The sequence below is a fragment of the Carica papaya genome, chromosome 5, assembly GCF_054855325.1.
Source record: "Carica papaya isolate Zhongbai chromosome 5, ASM5485532v1, whole genome shotgun sequence".
NCBI classification, from domain to species: domain Eukaryota; kingdom Viridiplantae; phylum Streptophyta; class Magnoliopsida; order Brassicales; family Caricaceae; genus Carica; species Carica papaya.
The window spans coordinates 400,748-419,797 of NC_142313.1; the positions used below are offsets into that span (position 1 = coordinate 400,748).

A 19,050-nucleotide genomic window follows, 5' to 3' on the forward strand; every position below is an offset into this window, starting at 1 on the left:
CTACTTAAATGGATTCCTGTCAAAATAATTTCTATCCTCAAGCCACGTTTTTAACTTAGTGATGTATTTTGGATTGGTTTTGGTTATTCTTGGATTTGGATGTTATCATATTCAATGATTCTGAAGTTTCCTTGTTACATGTGGTGAACAGATCAGGATAAATCAAAGATTTCATGAGAATGTGTGCATGAGGCAAAGTAGTATGGTTACTAGTGCTGTTGTGAATATCAAAAAAGATATTCTGGGTCAGCCTCTTCAACTACTTTCAGGAGTTGATATATTGGGCAATGCAAGCAGTGCTCTTGGACATATGAGTAAAGGAGTGGCGGCATTATCTATGGATAAAAAATTCATTCAAAGTCGACAGAGACAGGTTTCCTACAAATTTGATATTATGATTGATCTCTAAAAACCTATTGCTACACATGGTTGTGAACTATAAGGAAGATCCTGAAGTTTATTGCAAATGTCGTTAACACCATCCGTATTATGAGATAATTAGTTTGGATAATTGATTATCCTTAAAAATTAAGCTGATAGAGAATGTCTCAACTTATTTTTCCATACTCTTCCTCACATATAAATGGAATTTATAGATTAGCCAATGAATAGAACTCAAAGCAAGGTAGAGAGTTTGACAGTCAGACTCTAAATGGATTGATAATACATAGATAAATAATGAATAATAACAGAGTTAGGTTAAAAACTTCAAACATTTGAACTGAAGAATCAATTAGGTAACTGATTATCCAAAAAAATTTAAGTTGATAGAAAAATATCCAGGAAATGCATAAAAAAAAATTTCTTTTAACCTTTCAGATTCTATGGTCTGAGAACCATGAGAAGCATTGTTCTGCAGTAGGTCATAGGAAAGGAGACACGCTAATTTAATACCATGGTCCCATAACCCAAATTACTAATAATACTTTTGGGTAATTAGGCCAAAAGTATATACTAGTTTGGTTTTGTTGAATATTACACATTCAGAGACAATAGACACACTAATTTAATACCATGATCTCATAACCCAAATTAGTAATGGTATTTTTGGGTCATTAGACCATAAGTATATACTAGTTTGGGGTTGTTGAGTATTACACATTCAGAGACAATAGACAGTGTAAGAGAAAAATTTTCATCTGCCTCTCTTAAATGAGTTGAAAGTTCTCCATGGCCTTAGATGAGCTCCACGTTTGTCTTCATTGATTTAGCATTCCTTCCTCTGGTGAATTCTGATGTACACCATCTTTCTCTCTTCAAGTAGTAGAATATTTGCTTTTAGTTGTTGCTAGCTTTGTTTACGTTATATTTTCCTTTAACATCAATTCTCTATTGCATTTTGCATACTTCATCTTCTTTCCTAAATGAGTAACAGTTGTATCAATACTTTTATCCAGCTTCACATATCACAATGGTCAAAATGTTTCATTTATTGTATCATTTTAACAGAACACTATTATGTGACTCTTTCTCTAGCTGGTTTTTTTCCTTCCATTTATATGCTTGAATACCTCCTTACACATTATCTGACAGGAGAACAAGGGTGTGGAGGACCTCGGTGATGTTCTCAGAGAGGGAGGTGGAGCATTAGCAAAAGGCCTGTTCAGAGGAGTCACAGGTATATTAACAAAACCTCTTGAAGGTGCAAAAAGTTCTGGTGTTGAAGGTTTTGTTCAGGGTGTTGGAAAAGGAATTATTGGTGCTGCTGCACAACCTGTGAGTGGAGTACTGGATCTTTTGTCAAAAACTACAGAAGGTGCCAATGCTGTGAGAATGAAGATTGCATCTGCCATGACTTCAGATGAACAACTCCTCCGCAGGAGACTACCTCGCGCAATTGGTGGAGATAATTTGCTTTGCCCATATGATGATTATAAAGCACAAGGGCAGGTACCACTTCCAAATCTCTTCTTTTCATCCTTCTTGATAGCTGCTACTCCATCAACTTGTTATAAGAGATTCACATGGAAAGAATTTTCATGTTATGGGCTTTTTTTTAGATTAGCGTATAGCTTTGGGATATTTTAGATCAATATATGTGGTTTACTTAGAAGTTTCAGTATTTATGGTCTAACTGTTTAGTCAAGTAACATGGTCCTATTAATTTGAACACATGAGCAGTGCGAATTTTGAAAAGTTTGACACATCAAACACTCATATTAGACTTTCCAAATTAAAAACAAAAAACCTGAAAGTTGTATTATTTTTTATACACAAACTTTACCAAAATTTCTGAAGTCTGGAATTTATTATTAGCTTTAATTTTTTTGAATCTATTTAAGATTTAGCTTTTTAAATTTTAGAAAATCTAATCTTAGTCATTCACGTGCCCTGTTTTTTAAATATACAGACCTTGTGTGTGCTCAAAATAATAGTATTATATTGTCTGACTGATGATCAAACCACCCCAAACCACAGAGTATTAGACCGTAAATTGGCCCTTTATAATGATGTTACCTTAGCTAATATAATTCTTTGGTTTATTCAATAAGATAGATCGTTTCATCAAATTATTAGATATAGTTTTTGATAGAAGAAATATACTAGAGATGAAGGGAATCGTACAACCTAAAGGTCACCAATAAATCCTCCAGAAAACAACAAAAACATACAAGCAAATAATGATACATCTGTGTGGACCATTTAATATCCTCCGGTTTGGCGTATAGAATATAAATATCTTCTATTAGCATACACGCCAACATATCAAGCAGTGATTGATTTTGATGACTGCCTATGGTAAGTTTTTATCCATCCATAAACTGGTGCCTCTGTGTGCTTATGTATATTCTATATGTTCTAAGTTACCTTTTTGATTATCAACTTAAAATATGAGCATTACTTGATTCAGTTGCATTCTTTCATCTTCAGGTCATATTGCAGTTGGCAGAATCTGGCTCATTTCTTGGCCAGGTTGATCTGTTTAAAATACGTGGAAAATTTGCCTTGTCAGATGCTTATGAAGATCACTTTATGCTCCCAAAAGGAAAAATCCTTGTAGTCACTCATCGAAGAGTTATTTTGTTGCAAGTGAGTTTTAGCTTGATATGAAACACTTCAGTTCCTGTTTTTCCTTGGTTTTCTATTGAAAGTACCCAGAGACAACAGTTAAGTTAAAATTGTATGCTTGTCATTTTTAGCAAACCACCAACATCATTGCTCAAAGGAAGTTTAGCCCTGCAAGGGATCCATGTTCTATATTGTGGGATGTGCTGTGGGATGACCTAGCTACAATGGAACTGACTCGTGGAAAGAAAGACCATCCTAAAACTTCACCTTCACGTCTTACACTTTATCTAAAGACTAGGCCAGGAGATGCAAAGGAACAAGTTCGTACTATAAAATGCAGCACTGATTCCCACCAGGCGCTTGAGGTGCACTCTTCAATTGAGCAAGCAATGAACACTTACGGGCAGAACCCTTCAAAGGTTAGTTTCTGATTCCATATTTTATTTTCAGGTAGCCCAGAGGGTGCACAGACTCTGACATTATCTATATTATGTTCCAATTGCTTGTAAAATGCTGCATTATTTATTTGTTAGGCCTACATTTTGGCCTTACCACTAATTGCTAAATAAGTATCTGAAGATTATAGTTTAAGTGCAAGGAAATTGCCTCTTTCTATGTTCAGTTTTTCTACAACTTGCAGAGAATAGATTATGTTAAACCTAAGTGAGTTTGCCCTTCAGTTGTTGCCTTGTGATTCAAATATGCTCCTTAGCCGCATATCACAAAGCAGGGCTTATGGAATTTTCCTAAAAGACTTTGAGAGTCCCATGTAAAGCTTCTTACAACTTTTCAGGAAATGCTGAAGAAAAAAGTGACAAAACCATATTCACCAATTGCCCAAGCTGAAGTAATTCAAAAAGAAGGGGCTTGCATATGGTCTCCTCCACAGCTGCCTGCATCGGTGCCGCTAAGTTCAACTTTTGGAAGCAGCGGTGTCAATTGATTTTGGAAGGTTAATTTAGCATCTTATTGGGTCATAGGCAGATTCTGCTGAGCAATACTGATATTGACTCCTACATCTCTGTTATTTTCAACAGGTATGGGATAGAAGCTTTTGGTTTTTATCATTGCACGAGAACTAAATTTGCTTTTTTCCTCGAGGATTTTTCTCTGGTCGAAACTTCAATTGCTTAATGAAGAAATGAGCAAACTGATACAATTAGGAAATTAATCACCCTAAATAAATGGGTACCAGTTAGGGAATTCCACTGACAAAGAGATTTAATTTGGTCTGCTGTAACTAGACTATGTATACCCGTGTATACATGCTCTTAATACACAAATATTCAATTTTTGTCTAATTCCACGTGGTATTAAAGTTTCTAGATTCCTCTTGACCTTTGTTGTCATTTATGCTTAGGGCTTCGTATAATTCCAAAGGCTTTGTAAGACTCCAAAACTAAATCGAAGCGACCCGACCGAGAATGGAGGGTGTGGACTGAAAACTGGATTTTCGTCTGGTCCAGTCTGAACTGAAAATTCACTCTGGTTTTGTTTAAACTGAGGAGCAATTTTTTTTACTCTTCTAAAACGTTTTTTAATTAAAAAATAAAATAAAATAAATATATGTACACATACTGACATTGCCTGTATATACTTTCACAACTTAATTATTGATTTCTTAATTTTATTAAATTAGTTAACAAAAAAAAAACTATATATATACACACACACACACACAGACTAAACTTGTGTCTTTTTCTAACTGGTCTTTTTGCTTTCAGGTGTAAAAAGACCCTACAATGAACTACTCATCAATTGGGAATTTGGGATGCACATTGACACGAGCTTCTTGGAGGATACATTTCAGAGGACATGTGTTGCTAGTTTGTTGCAACAAAAATTTTGGAATACAAATTGAATTACCTTATACCTAAATTTGTATATAAGATAAAAATTCTGCCTCTCACCTGTGGATTCTTTAAGTGTACATATACATGTACATATGCACTTCAATTGCCTTGTACTACCTCAAGATCTGTCAACCGCACGAGTATCATTTGGTTCAGTGATCAATGTTGATATATCAATGTGTTACTGACCTGCACAGCAAGTCATGATTTCCCAAAAAACTGAAGAGTAAGATTTACCATCTTATTTATTTGTTCACAATACAAAATTTCACGCTATCAAATCTTCCCAGCTCCTCAAAAGATCAAAGCCTGTACAGGTTGTAGGTTGAGTTGGATGGAGTAGGAGTTGCAGTAACCATATATGCATTCATGTTACATGTGTACTAATTTCGCATATGCACGAAAGGCAGGTGCAGCCAACTGGAAATAGCTCGTATCGGTCATGTGGGTTGAGTTGGATAGTTTTGACTGACCCTCTAGATGTATGTATATATATTCATTTTACATATCTATATAAATATGCGTAGAGTTGTCTGGAGTTAGGTTTGTCCATGACCTATAGATTATTAGTTAAGAGTTCTTGATGATTCAACATGAATTAATATAACACGAGCACATAAGCTTTATACGAGTATGGTCGACTAAAATTAGGTCTATTATGGTGGGTTGAACCTGATAAATGTTTCTGAGTTTCACAACCCTTTGTGACTTTCTTTATGACTTCATATAAACTCTTCTTCCCCCTCCCCTATCCCACTTACCCCTTCTTCCTTCCCTTCCTTCTGGTAAAACCTAAATAGCAAGTTACTCTGGGCTGTCTTACAAATTTCAGTTATTTAGGATATACTCATTTTTTAGAACCTGTCATCACCAAGTTCAGGTTATGATATGTTTATTTTAATAACACTCTGTAAATTCTGAAATGTGAAAGATTAAAAAATTAGTTTAAAATTTTAAATAAATCATTCATAGTCTTCTCAAATATATATTTTTTTTTTATAAATTTTAGAGTTCTCCATTTGACAAGTTTACATAAACCTGTAAATTTTCTCATGTTATAACTTTTCTCAAACTTATAAGAACATTAGCTTGAGAAGCTTTTGAATGCAATATTATGGTTTTTAAAATGGCAACATGATGGATAATTATCCATGGTCTCATTAGCATTTCTCATAATTTCTCAATTCTAGTGGATTCAAAAGAAGACTCACTCTAATTTCATAATTCTACAGGCAGGCTACACCCAATCATGGTAGTTGTAGAGAATCATGATGTGGATCCTAATATACAAAAGATTAGCTATCCCGATGTCTTCACGAACAACCCCTGTGTTGCTTGCTGAAGACGAAAAAAACTCTGTTGGCCTTAACGACAGAGAGCAACTCGTGCATCGAGCAGCTTCATTACAGTTAACATGGCTGGTTTATACTTATTCGCAACAGACGGGTTTTTGCTCTTTCTGCAGCTTCTCCCAGAGGCATAAGACTAACCTTGGACCTTGATAATGGGCAAGAATATAGTTTGATTCACATCCAGCATTGTAGAATCTCTCATCACTCATGTAATGCACTTCTTGACCACTGTTCTTGAATTTTTCAATCCAGATGCCCATTGCAACATCTTCTAGTTTGAAAAACTGTGTAAGTAACAGAGCAAGAAAAGAATTAGCCTACAGTTCTAGTTATTCTTAATAACTGCTCCGTAGGCAAGGCTTCCTACTGCAATTAATCAGCAGTAAAATTTCCAAACTTATATTTTACAGGCTATACATATTTTCCATCTTGTTCTGAATAGAGAATGTGCTCATTAGATAACTATGTTGATTAGGTTTTCATATTATATGCACCAGTTTTACTGTGAATAGGCCAAATTTTATGCATATCACAAGAAAATGCAGATTTGTTCTCCTTCCCTGGATGGCTAAATGTGTCCTTGAAACTCGCAAGGACTCCAGGAAATAGATAATAGTCTGTAATCTTTGCTTTTGATCGACATAAACAAACAGAGCTTACTTGGAGATCCATCTCTTGATGGCCACGAACAATGAATTTTGCAATGTCTCGGGAGACTATGTAGCCTGGCCCATGTGCCCATGGTGGATATGATGCATGTGGCCATTCCTTCACAAGAGAATATAATCAAACTTAAGAAGCAGAAGGAAGCAAATATTACCAAACACTGACACAAAACTTGTACAAGTATTAACTGGTACCTCGGTACTGATATACCATTTGCTGTCTTTGTCCCTGTTAGGTGAGGATTCAAAGGATATAAGACCATACACAAGCCCATTAGATGCCTTCTCCTTGAGACTAGAGAGAACTTCATCAATCCTAACAAAAGCATCATCATCTGTTTTCATAATATATTTTGCAGGAAGGATTTTGGTCTGCACGGATGTTAATAAACAAACAAATCGAATGAGTAAAGGAAAAAAAAAAAAAGAAAGAAAGATCGCAGGGATATTCCCAACATGTTGATCAATGAATGACTAGGGAACCAGGCACTTGTTCATGCCATACAAGACGACCAAAAATCAATACAGCACCCTGCCTCTTAAGTGAGAACGAAAAGGATGAATTTCAGAGGATATAGTTCATATCTGTTTAGGGACTTTAGCAAATATTCAGTACTCACGGCAGGCAAACTACATTTCTCTATCCACCCAAAAACAAAAGACGGACTTGATACCACAATGTGTCATATATTTCAAGTACGTTACTACAAATTTCTACTGCCTTAAAAGTCCTATTACACATGATCTGAACCCAGACAATAAAGACATGTAAATCTACAAAGGGAATCTACAGAACCAGTTAGGAGTTACCATTGGATGGTTTGAAGGAAAAAAATCTAAACATTCAAGCTCATAGGAAGTCCCTTATTTTTCAATACTTAAACATAAGAATTACATACCCCAAGAATGCAAATTGCAATTGTTTTCAAACTAATCAGGCTGTAGTAGTCAACGAAAGGCATAAATTGGATGTCCTTGTACGCTTGTGCTTCTTTCCATAGCTCAAAATTAACTTGCATGTTCTTGTGCTGCAGGTACCAAAAATAGGTAATATGTTAGCAAGAAAGTTTTATTTTCAGTAAAGAATGTCGACCATTAGCAGATTAAGTTGAGATCAACAGTCACAGGTGATAGCAAGCCTTTGGACATGACATATTCCTCTTAAAATGGTTATTTTCCCATCATGTACATTTTAAACAAAACTCACCTCCAAAGGAATCAAGGATAATCTATACACAGTTGGCCCTAATCTGGCACTGTTACATACAATATTTCTTTTCACAACATGTTGGTAAGCTGTTCTAGTGTTTTTGGAAACTAGAAACTGACTGTTAGGTTCCAATTCATAACTTACAAGGCCAATAAGAAACCGGACTGCTACTTCACCAGACCTTACAGCCTTGTATTGCATCCAAGACCTTCTTATTGCCATCCGTCGCTCGAAATTGTTTCCGGTAGAGGAAACACCTATCAACATCACTAGTCTTTTCTTGGAAATTGAGGGAGCTATGAGATGCTCATCAACGACTAACGTCTGGTCTTCAGATACAGGCAAGGCTTTAGCCAATGCAGACAAAAGATTCAAACCACCAGCAACTCTGACTCCACCTACTGACCATGGTTCAAGTTTCTGCATTTGTAGAAATTCCATCCAGGGCGGGAGTGATCATTCCTATCATAATAGCATACTATCATAGTACCCATTTTCTTATTTTAAAATCTCTAGCAATAAAAATATTCATAAGGTACCTCCTTATATGCAAATGATGTTTCATGTCTTCCGTTCACTGTCATATGGAACCCCTCGAGACCAACCCATAATGTGGCAATAAAAGGACTTCCTCCAACAAATGGGAAATTAGCAGTTGCATGTGCGCTTTCCCAAGAAACATTGGTCAACTTGTCAGCACTAGGACGACTCACATTTTGGTTCTTGTCCATGGTACTTCTAACAATATGTTCATTGCAAAGTGCAAGTTCATCAACTGGAGAGTCACTAAGAGATGTTAAATCACTGACACCAAGGAAGCTCCTCCAGGGTTATGCATTCAAAAAAATTACAGCACATGAACTGAAGAACCGTGAAAATTTATTAACAGAAAAGGATCCTGTGATGTTATATATTTCTTTACTAGGGGACAAAACAGTGATCCTCTGATGGTCAAGACAGAAATGTGGGGATTATTTAACTGGCAAAAAATGCATTGGGTTTACTTTCTTAATGCAATTATGATATTGTACAGACTATAATATTTCCATTTCTAGTATTAACCAGGAATTCCTTGATTAGCTTACCATGCAAATACGCCAAAGATATCTTCTGATGAATTTGATTACCTTTTTTTCCCGAAAATATTATATCAACCTATTCCAACAAAAACAGAATCGAGATTTGTAAAAGAAAAAGTACCTGTCTGGCTGTTAGCAGAACCATGAGAAGGGCACCTCTCTTCTTTGCCCCACCCAAGTTCACTGGTCCAAGTGTTTTGAACAATAAATGGCTCTTCTGTCATATTACCGCCTGGAAGACTGACATTGTAATGCAAGACAATAGGAGAACTTGGCTCGCCAGAAAGTTGTGAGCCAACAAGTTCAATATGAAAACTTCTGCTCTTTCCATCAGGAATGCCAATCAATGTTATGGAAGAATCTTCAACTAGACCACAAGGGAGTTCAAGGATAAGTCTGTCGTTAGATAATGGCTGGTCAAGTGCCCTAACAGAGAAAGGGCAGGTTCTATTTCTTGTTTTATCATTGTCACTGGACTTTGAGACCTTATCCCTCTCAATTACTGAAAGCAAATCCTTCCAAACTATGGCGGCCTCTTTAATCCCTTGAGCCATTTCAGGCAAAGAATCAGACCTTGAAAGTAGAAAACGCATATGAGTCCAAACAAGCAAGGAATTTGACTCTTCTTCAGAAACATTTCTAGGAGCAAACAGATCATCAAGGCCATCAACATTTATAAGATGCGGCTTCTTCACTGGTTTTTGCATTTTCTTGACTTCCATCTTAGGAGATTTAACAGAAATGCTGCTCTTTGTGCGAGAATCATTTGCTGGATGGTTCCTAAAGAAATCATATGCACGGTGCTTTTGTGGTTGGTTTCTTTCCTTTTGCGGCTGGGCAGCTATTAAGCTGTAACGGAAAATTAAGATCACAGCAAGAGCCATAATCAACATCCCACCAGACCACCTCTTCATTCTGAATGAGGTAAAAAGCATTTTAAACTTGGCCATAGATATATATTCCAAGACAAATCTTGACAGCCTCTTCACAACCAATGAATTTGAGTAAATGTATAGTAATAGCACGGAACATTAACTGTTATGAACATCTACTGCAATCTCCATTTGCTACTCCAAATCCAAAACTTCTGCAATTGTATAATAAACAGGTAGATCGTTAGTTGGAGCAAAATACAGGCACAAAGCAAGTGTACACTGGAAGCAGCTATGCTTGAAGACAAGACAAAAGATGGCACATGTGGAAAAGATCCAAAAATCAAGTAGACCCAAAAGAAGTACTTCAAGTACTTCTTTATACAGACAGTTAGTTGGGAGGAAAACCCAGAATACCATTTCTGAGGTCTAAAAAGGAGGCTTAAACAAACCGTAAGCCCCTTGTTCTCTTTGCAACCAACCCCAAGAATATATATAGACGCAGAGTTAACTCATAAACTCGTGATGAAGTATCAACTAATTGAAGCAGAAAATAAACCCAGAAAGTTCATAGTTTAGCAGAATTTACAGACCCAAGGCCAAAAAAAATCCTTTTTTGCCTAGGAAAGCACAAGCTCAACTACACCATACAAACTAGTTTCCCTACTTGAAGAACTTCAGAAATCACTGGATTGGTCGGGGTTCCTAGCAAAGAAAGATCACTGATTTGAAACATGAATATTGCAAAATGAGTAGCTTATTTTAATAACAAACGAAAAACAAAATGAAAATCTTACCATTTCCATTGATCCAGTTATGGTCTACTACCAGAAAGCTCTAAAAGATCTCAAATCCAGGGCAGAGGCACCCAGATACAAATACTGAGCCAACCTCAGTGCTGAAACTAAATCTAGATACCCAGAAGAAAAAAAAAAAAAAAGAATGAGGTGAAGCAAGAATGGCTGGACTCGTGAGGCATTTGGGTGCAGGAAGAACACAAAGGTTCATTTTGCAGACGAAGAGAAAGGTTGGCTTGTCAAAATGAAGCTCACTCCATACCTGGTATTTATGGATCTATTTGTAATTATATCTAAATCTTAGTGTATGTATATATATATATATTTAATTCACATGATATATACATGAAAATATATTTAAATATATAAATTATTATCTTCCTATTAATTACAATTTGACTTAATCCATAATTATTAATAATTATGTAGTGGACACTAGAAAACCATATATACAATTTAAGGTAAAAATATTTTTTGACTTTTTTATTACAAGTAAACAAATAATAATAATTACTTTTACCGCTAATAAGTGTAGGTTATTTAATATAATATAAATTTATCTTTTTCCATTTATTAATAAAAAAAAATTATAAAAATATTTAATTTATATTAAATATAAAATATTATTTAAAATTTAAAATTTTATCCTTCACAACTTTAGATTAAATAAAATAAAATAAAATAATTTTTACTCTAAGGTTGTAATCATAAATATAAATGGCAGCCTCGTCACACCCACTAGCGAATTCCACGACCTTAATTGTTTATATCTACCATTAATTAATTAAATTAAAATATAAAAAATTTAATTACTTTGAAATATAAAATTATTTAAACAAAAAAAAAAGGACACGTGTCTTAGGTAAGAGTCTAAGACACGTTTCTTGGAAGAGAAAAGTAAAAAGCACGTTTCTATAAAAAATAAATAAATAAATAAATAATTACAATGGCAATTCATTGTAATTAAATTAAAGGTTAGTTTTAATTCTATACAAATATCATGCTTCTTATAGAGGCAAAAGGAGTAGGAATGAAATTTTTTTAATTGATTCTTTACGATTATATATATAATATATATATATATATGTCTCGTATAAAACATGCACCACTAGTAAAATAATTAAGATTATAATCACTTCATCGTTAATTATATAAATTTAAATTTCATTAATAATATAAAATTTACTATACAGATATCGTCGTTATCATATTTTATTAAAAAATAAAAAAGAGTAATACGAGATTTAATAGACCAATTTACTAGTAGAAAATTTTACGTGATTGTATGCTTTAACGGTAACATATTAATAATATTTGATTTATCTTAATAAATTATAATAATTTTAATAAAATAAATATTTTATCACGATTAAATTTTTTTAATTATAATAATAATAACAAATTAATATCTAATATGGTTGACAATTGTACGTTTTTTTTTTTTATTTATATAGTGAATGATTTAGTTATATATATGTGTATAATTTATATTTTAATTAAATTAATAAGAGATTTTTATTGTCCCTAAGTAGGTTTCTTAATATATATGTATATATTTTTATAATAATTATTTCAATGGTTGGTATAGAAGAGACTTTATAACAAAGCTGCCGACAAAGGGGTAATAATAAATTGGGCATGCAGTCAACTTTCCAGGAATACTCCAAAGTCAACATGTATGGAAATTGTTTTTTATTTATAATTTAGTATCGTTAATATCGAATTAAGGATGCTAAATTCTGATTATTTACTAAATTAATCTTTAGATTAAGATAATTAACCGAACGGCACGGGCGTGAGGGGGGTAAAATAAAAGTGTTAAGAAAAAGGCAAATAAAATAGAAGCGTGGAGGTGGCGTCCACGTAGCCGCTACTTGGACGCCGTCAGGACGCTACCGTGTGATACACCATATTTATACGACTATATCGGATTAGCTTCAAAGCATTACTAATCTTTCTCTCCATCTTCGCTTTCACTTTCTCGCAGAAATTCACAGAGGCACAAACAAACCCTAATTCACCCAATACTTCTTGTTTATCATTCTACTTCTACTTCCCCCCTCCCCCACCCCATATTCAGAAGCCCTAATTCATCCAGTTTCGATATATTGGGAACTCCGGTTTCGTTACTCAAGATTCGAGTACAGAAAAACTGGGTGCTATTCCAAGATGATTGTCAGTCCAAAAATGGTTGCAGAAGCCGAGGTTATTTGCCAGCAGAGTTTACCGGCGGGTTTGGACATGAAGTGTCACGTCCGCGCCGGCAAAGAACAGAACTATCCGATCGACGTTAAGTCTCCGTCGACTTCCATCCTCCGTGAGGTTTTGGTCACCGACTCGATTTCCACCGAAATCTCGCGCCTTGAATCGGTATGTGTCTTCTCTGTAATTTAGTTGCTTGGTTAATAAGCTTTTCTCGATTTATTTGTTGTGGATATCTTGTGAATACCACGTGTGAATTACTGAGAATTTGTTTGCTCTGCTCTAGTAATTCTTGAATTTGATGGGCTGTTTATTTGCAAGATTAGGCCGAATAAGCAAATTTTGTGAAGAACTACATGATCATTTGTTTTATTATAAAATTTAGGAGTATAATTTTGGTGCTATTGTGACTATTGGGGTTAGGTCGCAGTATTCTTTTGGTGGGGGTAGGAATTTTATTCTTTCCTCACTGTGATGCCTCAAATATAGTATAGGAGCAAGAATACCTTCTGGGTAATTTTTATTGGGCAACTGGAATTATGGCTGGTATTTTATATTTGAAATTAGGGTTGGGATTTATGCGCTTTTATAACCTTTTAACAGCAATTGTCGTTTGTGGTTCTTGTAAGAAGTTTCAATGTTGGGTTACATCAAGGTAGATAAGTGTATACAGAATAACAGCCCCGAATTCCTTATAAACATAATAGAACGGGAACGTGGAAGATATGGTGTTTGTTCCATGGGCTATTAGGTTTAAAATCTGGAAATGAGTAGTCCTCGTTAATGGTTTTTAATGGTGAGTTTTCAGCATGGAGTTTATTTTACTATATGCAGCCATTAACTTGCCTCTTTCAATATGTTCAATAGGTTGTTACTTGCTCGGAGATGATTAAAGATGCTGTTATGGAGTCACCTGTTGCGAAGTTTGTTCCAAGCATTCGTTCAGGCAGCTATGCTGATATAGGTTCTCGGCCGTCCATGGATGATGAGCACCTTTGTATTGATGATTTATCTGCCCACATAGAATCTTTGTTCAAAGTCCCTATACCGAGTGCTTTCTATGCGGTATTTGATGGGCATGGTGGGCCTGAAGCAGCTGCATATATCAAGAGGAATGCTATTAGATTGTTCTTTGAAGATGCTGATTTGCCACAGACATTTGATATTGATGCTGTCTTCTTGAAAGAGCTGGAGAATTCTCACAGGAAAGCATTTTTACTAGCAGACCTTGCTTTGGCCGATGAAAGCAGTGTCAGAAGTTCATGTGGGACAACCGCACTTACTGCTTTAGTACTTGGAAGGCACTTACTTATTGCAAATGCTGGTGACTGCCGTGCAGTTCTTAGCAGGAAAGGAGCTGCAGTTGAGATGTCTCAAGATCACAGACCTAGCTATCTTCCAGAGCGCAAGCGAGTTGAGGAGTTAGGGGGCTACGTAGATGATGGCTATCTTAATGGTTCTCTCTCAGTCACAAGGTCCCTTGGAGACTGGGAGTTGAAGCTCCCACTTGGATCATCATCGCCTCTCATTGCAGACCCAGATGTCCAACAGATTATTCTAACAAAGGATGATGAATTCTTGATACTTGGGTGTGATGGGATATGGGATGTAATCTCGAGCCAGTGTGCTGTCAGCCTTGTTCGACGTGGATTAAGGAGGCATAATGACCCCCAACAATGTGCAAGGGATCTTGTCATGGAGGCCACAAGACTAAACTCGTCAGATAATCTTACTGCTATTGTTATCTGCTTCTCCTCCCCTCCTCCGCTTGAATCGTGCCCTTCTCACCGAAGAAGGTTTAAGCTCAGCTGTCTGACTGATGAAGCCCGAAATAGATTGAAGAACTTGTTAGAAGGAAACTGATGTACACACAGCTTGTTTCTCACTAGTAACTGAAATAGTTGTTATGAGAAATGATTATTATCTGTTTCTTTGGGCAGCTTCAGATAGGTTAGAAGAGCAGCTGGAAATTTTGTAGTTGTAGGGGTTAAAGATGAGATAGAGAAGAATGTTTTGGGTAGTTGAGGCAGATGTAAGTACTGTGCGAGATTATTTGAATTCCAATGGATTTTGTTCATTGCAATTCCAACCTGTTTCTTTATGTAGCTTCATATAGTTTCTGCATATGAAGTTGCAATCTGGGATGAAGTAGTGTGATTTGATTGATGACTTCCATCTGCCTTTTGCCAAAGTTGCAATTGCAACACCTGTAAACTTAACTATTGAACAATTTATACTAATTGAATACCCTTAGGCTATACATATGATGGTATCAAAATAAGACTTTCAAACTTCAAAGTTTTTCACTTTTTAGTATAATGTAAAATATATGTTTTTGTATTAGGTAAGAGTTAGAATTTTTTATATGTTATTTGTGTGATAGATAAGAGTTTGAAGTTTTTATTTTTTCTCTCTGTAGAAGTGGAGAAATACTCAGGGGTGAAAATGATTTCCTTGTCGATATTTCTTCTGGGTTTTGTGCCTGCTTGGATTTGGAATTTGGTGAGAGAAATATCCAGAGCAGAAGGTATATGTATTGTTTGGCTGGTTTTGTTTCAGCCAAGTGACAACTCCAGATAATGATCTCATCATCTTAGCAACAAGGCCATCTGGCCACCACCAAAAATTCTTTTAAGAGAGAATTTGTAAGGCCACCATTTCATATTTGTCTATCTCCATTTTCAATTATAATATATCCCAAATTCTTCTGATTCTTCCTCCTACCTACCTACCTAAACCTAAATAATGCTAAATGTCCAATCAGAATTTGCAGAGCCATTATCAGAAAGATCTTGGCCAATGATATCATGCCACTTGTTACAGTCTTGTAATATTAATATCACTAAAAAAAACAAAGTAAAAATCTAATAAAGAGAGAAAAATCTAGTAATTGGAGAAGAGAATACCAGTAAATAAAGCAACAGTGAGTGGAACTTTCTAAATTGTATTTTGAAGAGTATTATCAAGTCAGCAATGACAATTTCAGAAGGGTAAAGAAGTCAAATAATCATGTTGATCATCTGCAAATGAGTTTATATCTATATCCTACACTTTACCACACTAGATTTTACTGCCTTTCGAACAGAAAATCAAATAATATAATCTTAATAATAATAATAACAATACACAAATTAAGGTTGAAAGAATAAAAGTTCATTTTCTTCTCCAAATATTTCTCAAAAGCCGCAGCCTCTTCTGCACCAGCCTCTCTGTATCTTCTGAGGGAAAACGCAACAGGGGAAAATGGCAATGGCAAGCTTAGCAAGGAGAAAAGCCTACCTGCTTACGAGAAACCTCTCGAATTCTCCAACTGATGCTCTCAGGTACTCTTTATCCCTCACCAGCTTCTCTCGAGGCTTCGCTTCATCGGGATCTGAGGAGAACGACGTCGTCGTCATCGGCGGTGGACCCGGTGGTTACGTGGCCGCCATCAAAGCCGCCCAGCTCGGTCTCAAGACCACCTGTATCGAGAAACGTGGCACCCTCGGAGGCACTTGTCTCAACGTGGGATGCATCCCTTCGAAGGTAATGCTCTCGTTCAAAGTTTCCGAATTTTTTGGTTGGTGTAGTCGAATCTTCGACGTAGATCATTGGGATCTGATGATTATGATAGTTGATTGTTGTTATGTTGGTTTTCGCTTATCTTTCTTCTTCACCAATTAAAATGAGATACTGTGGGAAATTTTTGGATTGATTTTTGACGTGATTTATTTGCGAATGTGATTATGTTGATGCGAGTGATCTTTCTCTGGCTTCTGGTTGCTAGTAATTAGAGAAATAATAGAGTAGCATATGAGGATCGAGTCTAATTGGATTTTGGTAACTGTTAGTGGTTAAGCTTATTATATATCATATGCTTTTCCTCTTCGCCACTTATTACTAAATTTAATGGCTTCTAAACTTGGAGGCAGAAAGTTATGTGGAATGAGCATATCACTTATCAACTAGTCGTAGCTGATGCAAATTTTTCTTGAAAGAGAGCAGTTATTTTCATTTTCCCGCGGGCTTTTTCCAGTTATCTTCATGTTTTGGTCCTGATTTCTTGATGAAGTTGGGTTTTTTTTTTTTTAAACAATGATTAAGCAGGGTTTATTTTGTTAATTTTCTAACTCCTGTACCCTAGTTTATTGATCATGTTGGAAATATATCATTTTTCTGTTTTGTTGATGTTTAGGCTCTTCTTCATTCTTCCCACATGTACCATGAAGCCAAACATTCCTTTGCTAGCCACGGTGTGAAATTTTCTTCTGTGGAGGTAGATTTGCCTGCAATGTTGGCTCAAAAAGATAAAGCTGTTTCTAATCTCACCCGAGGTATTGAAGGTCTATTTAAGAAGAATAAAGTTAACTATGTCAAAGGCTATGGAAAGTTCATCTCCCCATCAGAAGTTTCTGTTGAGACCCTTGAAGGGGAGAATACTGTTGTGAAAGGCAAAAATATCATAATTGCTACTGGTTCTGATGTTAAATCTTTGCCTGGTATCACCATTGATGAAAAGAGAATTGTTTCGTCAACTGGAGCTCTGTCTTTGTCTGAAGTCCCGAAGAAACTTGTGGTCATCGGAGCTGGCTATATTGGTCTTGAGATGGGTTCAGTTTGGGGAAGAATTGGCTCTGAGGTCACAGTTGTTGAATTTGCCCCAGAGATCGTTCCAACCATGGATGGGGAGATTCGCAAGCAATTTCAACGTGTGCTTGAGAAGCAGAAGATGAAGTTCATGCTTAAGACTAAGGTGGTAGGCGTTGATATCTCAGGTGATGGTGTGAAGTTGACTCTTGAGCCAGCAGCTGGTGGCGAGAAGACCACACTTGAAGCTGATGTTGTTCTGGTCTCAGCTGGAAGAGTACCATTCACAGCTGGACTTGGGCTTGACAAGATAGGAGTTGAAACTGATAAGATGGGACGAATTTTAGTCAATGAGAAATTCGCTACAAATGTGTCTGGTGTCTTTGCAATTGGCGATGTAATTCCAGGGCCTATGTTAGCTCATAAGGCAGAAGAAGATGGGGTCGCCTGTGTAGAGTTCATAGCTGGTAAACATGGTCATGTGGACTATGATAAAGTTCCTGGAGTTGTATACACTCACCCTGAGGTTGCATCCGTTGGAAAAACCGAGGAACAACTCAAGAATGATAATGTGCAGTACCGTGTTGGGAAGTTCCCTTTCTTGGCGAATAGCAGGGCCAAGGCAATCGATGATGCTGAAGGAGTTGTCAAGATACTGGCTGACAAGGAAACAGACAAAATACTAGGAGTTCATATTTTGTCACCCAATGCTGGAGAGCTCATCCATGAGGCAGTGCTGGCCATCAATTATGATGCAGCTAGCGAGGACATAGCACGAGTATGTCACGCTCATCCAACAATGAGCGAAGCTCTGAAGGAAGCTGCCATGGCAACCTACGACAAGCCCATTCATATCTAAAAAGCAGGTGTTACTTGCTAATTGTTTTTTATTTGAAAGAATTTCAAGATGAGTTTCGAAAATACTTTTCCATTTTGACATGGTTCTTTCTTGAAGCCTATATGACATGTTTGAATAGAATTTGCCCGCCCTTCATTTTCCTTTGTCTATGATGACAGTAATGCGTTCGCATTGTCTTGTAATCTGTTTGGTGAAATGAAATGCCTAATAATGACAGCACCAAAGGAGATAGTAATTCTAGACAAATTTTTGCCAAGTTGAATTATCTTTCCTGTAGCTGCCAAGTTTTGGCTTATGATTTCTTTACTATTGCTCTTTTTGGGTGATTTGATCTCGTGATCTATAAATATATGTATGTATATATGTGTTTTTAATCTCCATCCTTCACAGGAAAATTGGTTTTACCAGATTGATTTGATTTGGTTGTGGGTTTATGTCATTTATAAATTTTTAACTTAAATTTGTACAATTTCAACAAAAAGAAAAAGTTCATGGCAATGTTTAAAACAGTAAAAATTACTTTCATATGCTAGTCTGTGTGAAATAAAAAAAGTAACACATTTCAAATTTTATTAGACTAATTATC

At 35.9% G+C, this 19,050-nt stretch overlaps 4 protein-coding genes across 6 annotated transcripts in view; 3 read left to right on the forward strand and 1 right to left on the reverse strand.

The window, feature by feature from the left end:
- The window catches only part of LOC110808326 (calcium-dependent lipid-binding family protein), an 81,259-nt gene extending 76,343 nt beyond the window's left edge, over positions 1–4,916 (forward strand). For 2 of the 3 annotated variants that reach the window (XR_015818970.1, XR_015818971.1), the window contains 6 exons: positions 152–373; positions 1,534–1,890; positions 2,872–3,030; positions 3,141–3,428; positions 3,803–4,046; positions 4,734–4,916. Coding sequence is in view for 1 of the 3 variants with exons in the window: in XM_088219452.1 (XP_088075578.1) it covers positions 152–373; positions 1,534–1,890; positions 2,872–3,030; positions 3,141–3,428; positions 3,803–3,952 (1,176 nt within the window). In the remaining 2 variants the exon portion in view is untranslated. Of the gene's footprint in view, positions 1–151; positions 374–1,533; positions 1,891–2,871; positions 3,031–3,140; positions 3,429–3,802; positions 4,051–4,733 lie in introns of those variants that run through there. The other variant, XM_088219452.1, reaches the window with a different exon arrangement.
- A 1,081-nt stretch (positions 4,917–5,997) lies between these two features.
- LOC110808363 (Galactosyltransferase family protein) lies at positions 5,998–11,118 on the reverse strand. The gene is made up of 8 exons (XM_022033846.2): positions 10,838–11,118; positions 9,290–10,255; positions 8,629–8,864; positions 8,234–8,509; positions 7,779–7,907; positions 7,075–7,251; positions 6,875–6,982; positions 5,998–6,498 (listed from the first exon to the last, which is right to left on the reverse strand). Exons 2-8 carry the CDS (start codon positions 10,116–10,118, stop codon positions 6,292–6,294), a joined length of 1,962 nt encoding a protein of 653 aa, XP_021889538.2. The 5' UTR covers positions 10,119–10,255; positions 10,838–11,118; the 3' UTR covers positions 5,998–6,291.
- A 1,646-nt stretch (positions 11,119–12,764) lies between these two features.
- LOC110808327 (putative protein phosphatase 2C 13) lies at positions 12,765–15,301 on the forward strand. The gene is made up of 2 exons (XM_088219978.1): positions 12,765–13,207; positions 13,907–15,301. The coding sequence occupies exons 1-2, from the start codon at positions 13,007–13,009 to the stop codon at positions 14,900–14,902; spliced, it is 1,197 nt and encodes a 398-aa protein (XP_088076104.1). The 5' UTR covers positions 12,765–13,006; the 3' UTR covers positions 14,903–15,301.
- An 861-nt stretch (positions 15,302–16,162) lies between these two features.
- Positions 16,163–18,710, forward strand: LOC110808357 (dihydrolipoyl dehydrogenase 1, mitochondrial). Its single transcript, XM_022033836.2, has 2 exons — positions 16,163–16,564; positions 17,214–18,710. Exons 1-2 carry the CDS (start codon positions 16,283–16,285, stop codon positions 18,462–18,464), a joined length of 1,533 nt encoding a protein of 510 aa, XP_021889528.1. The 5' UTR covers positions 16,163–16,282; the 3' UTR covers positions 18,465–18,710.
- Positions 18,711–19,050: the final 340 nt, after the last annotated feature.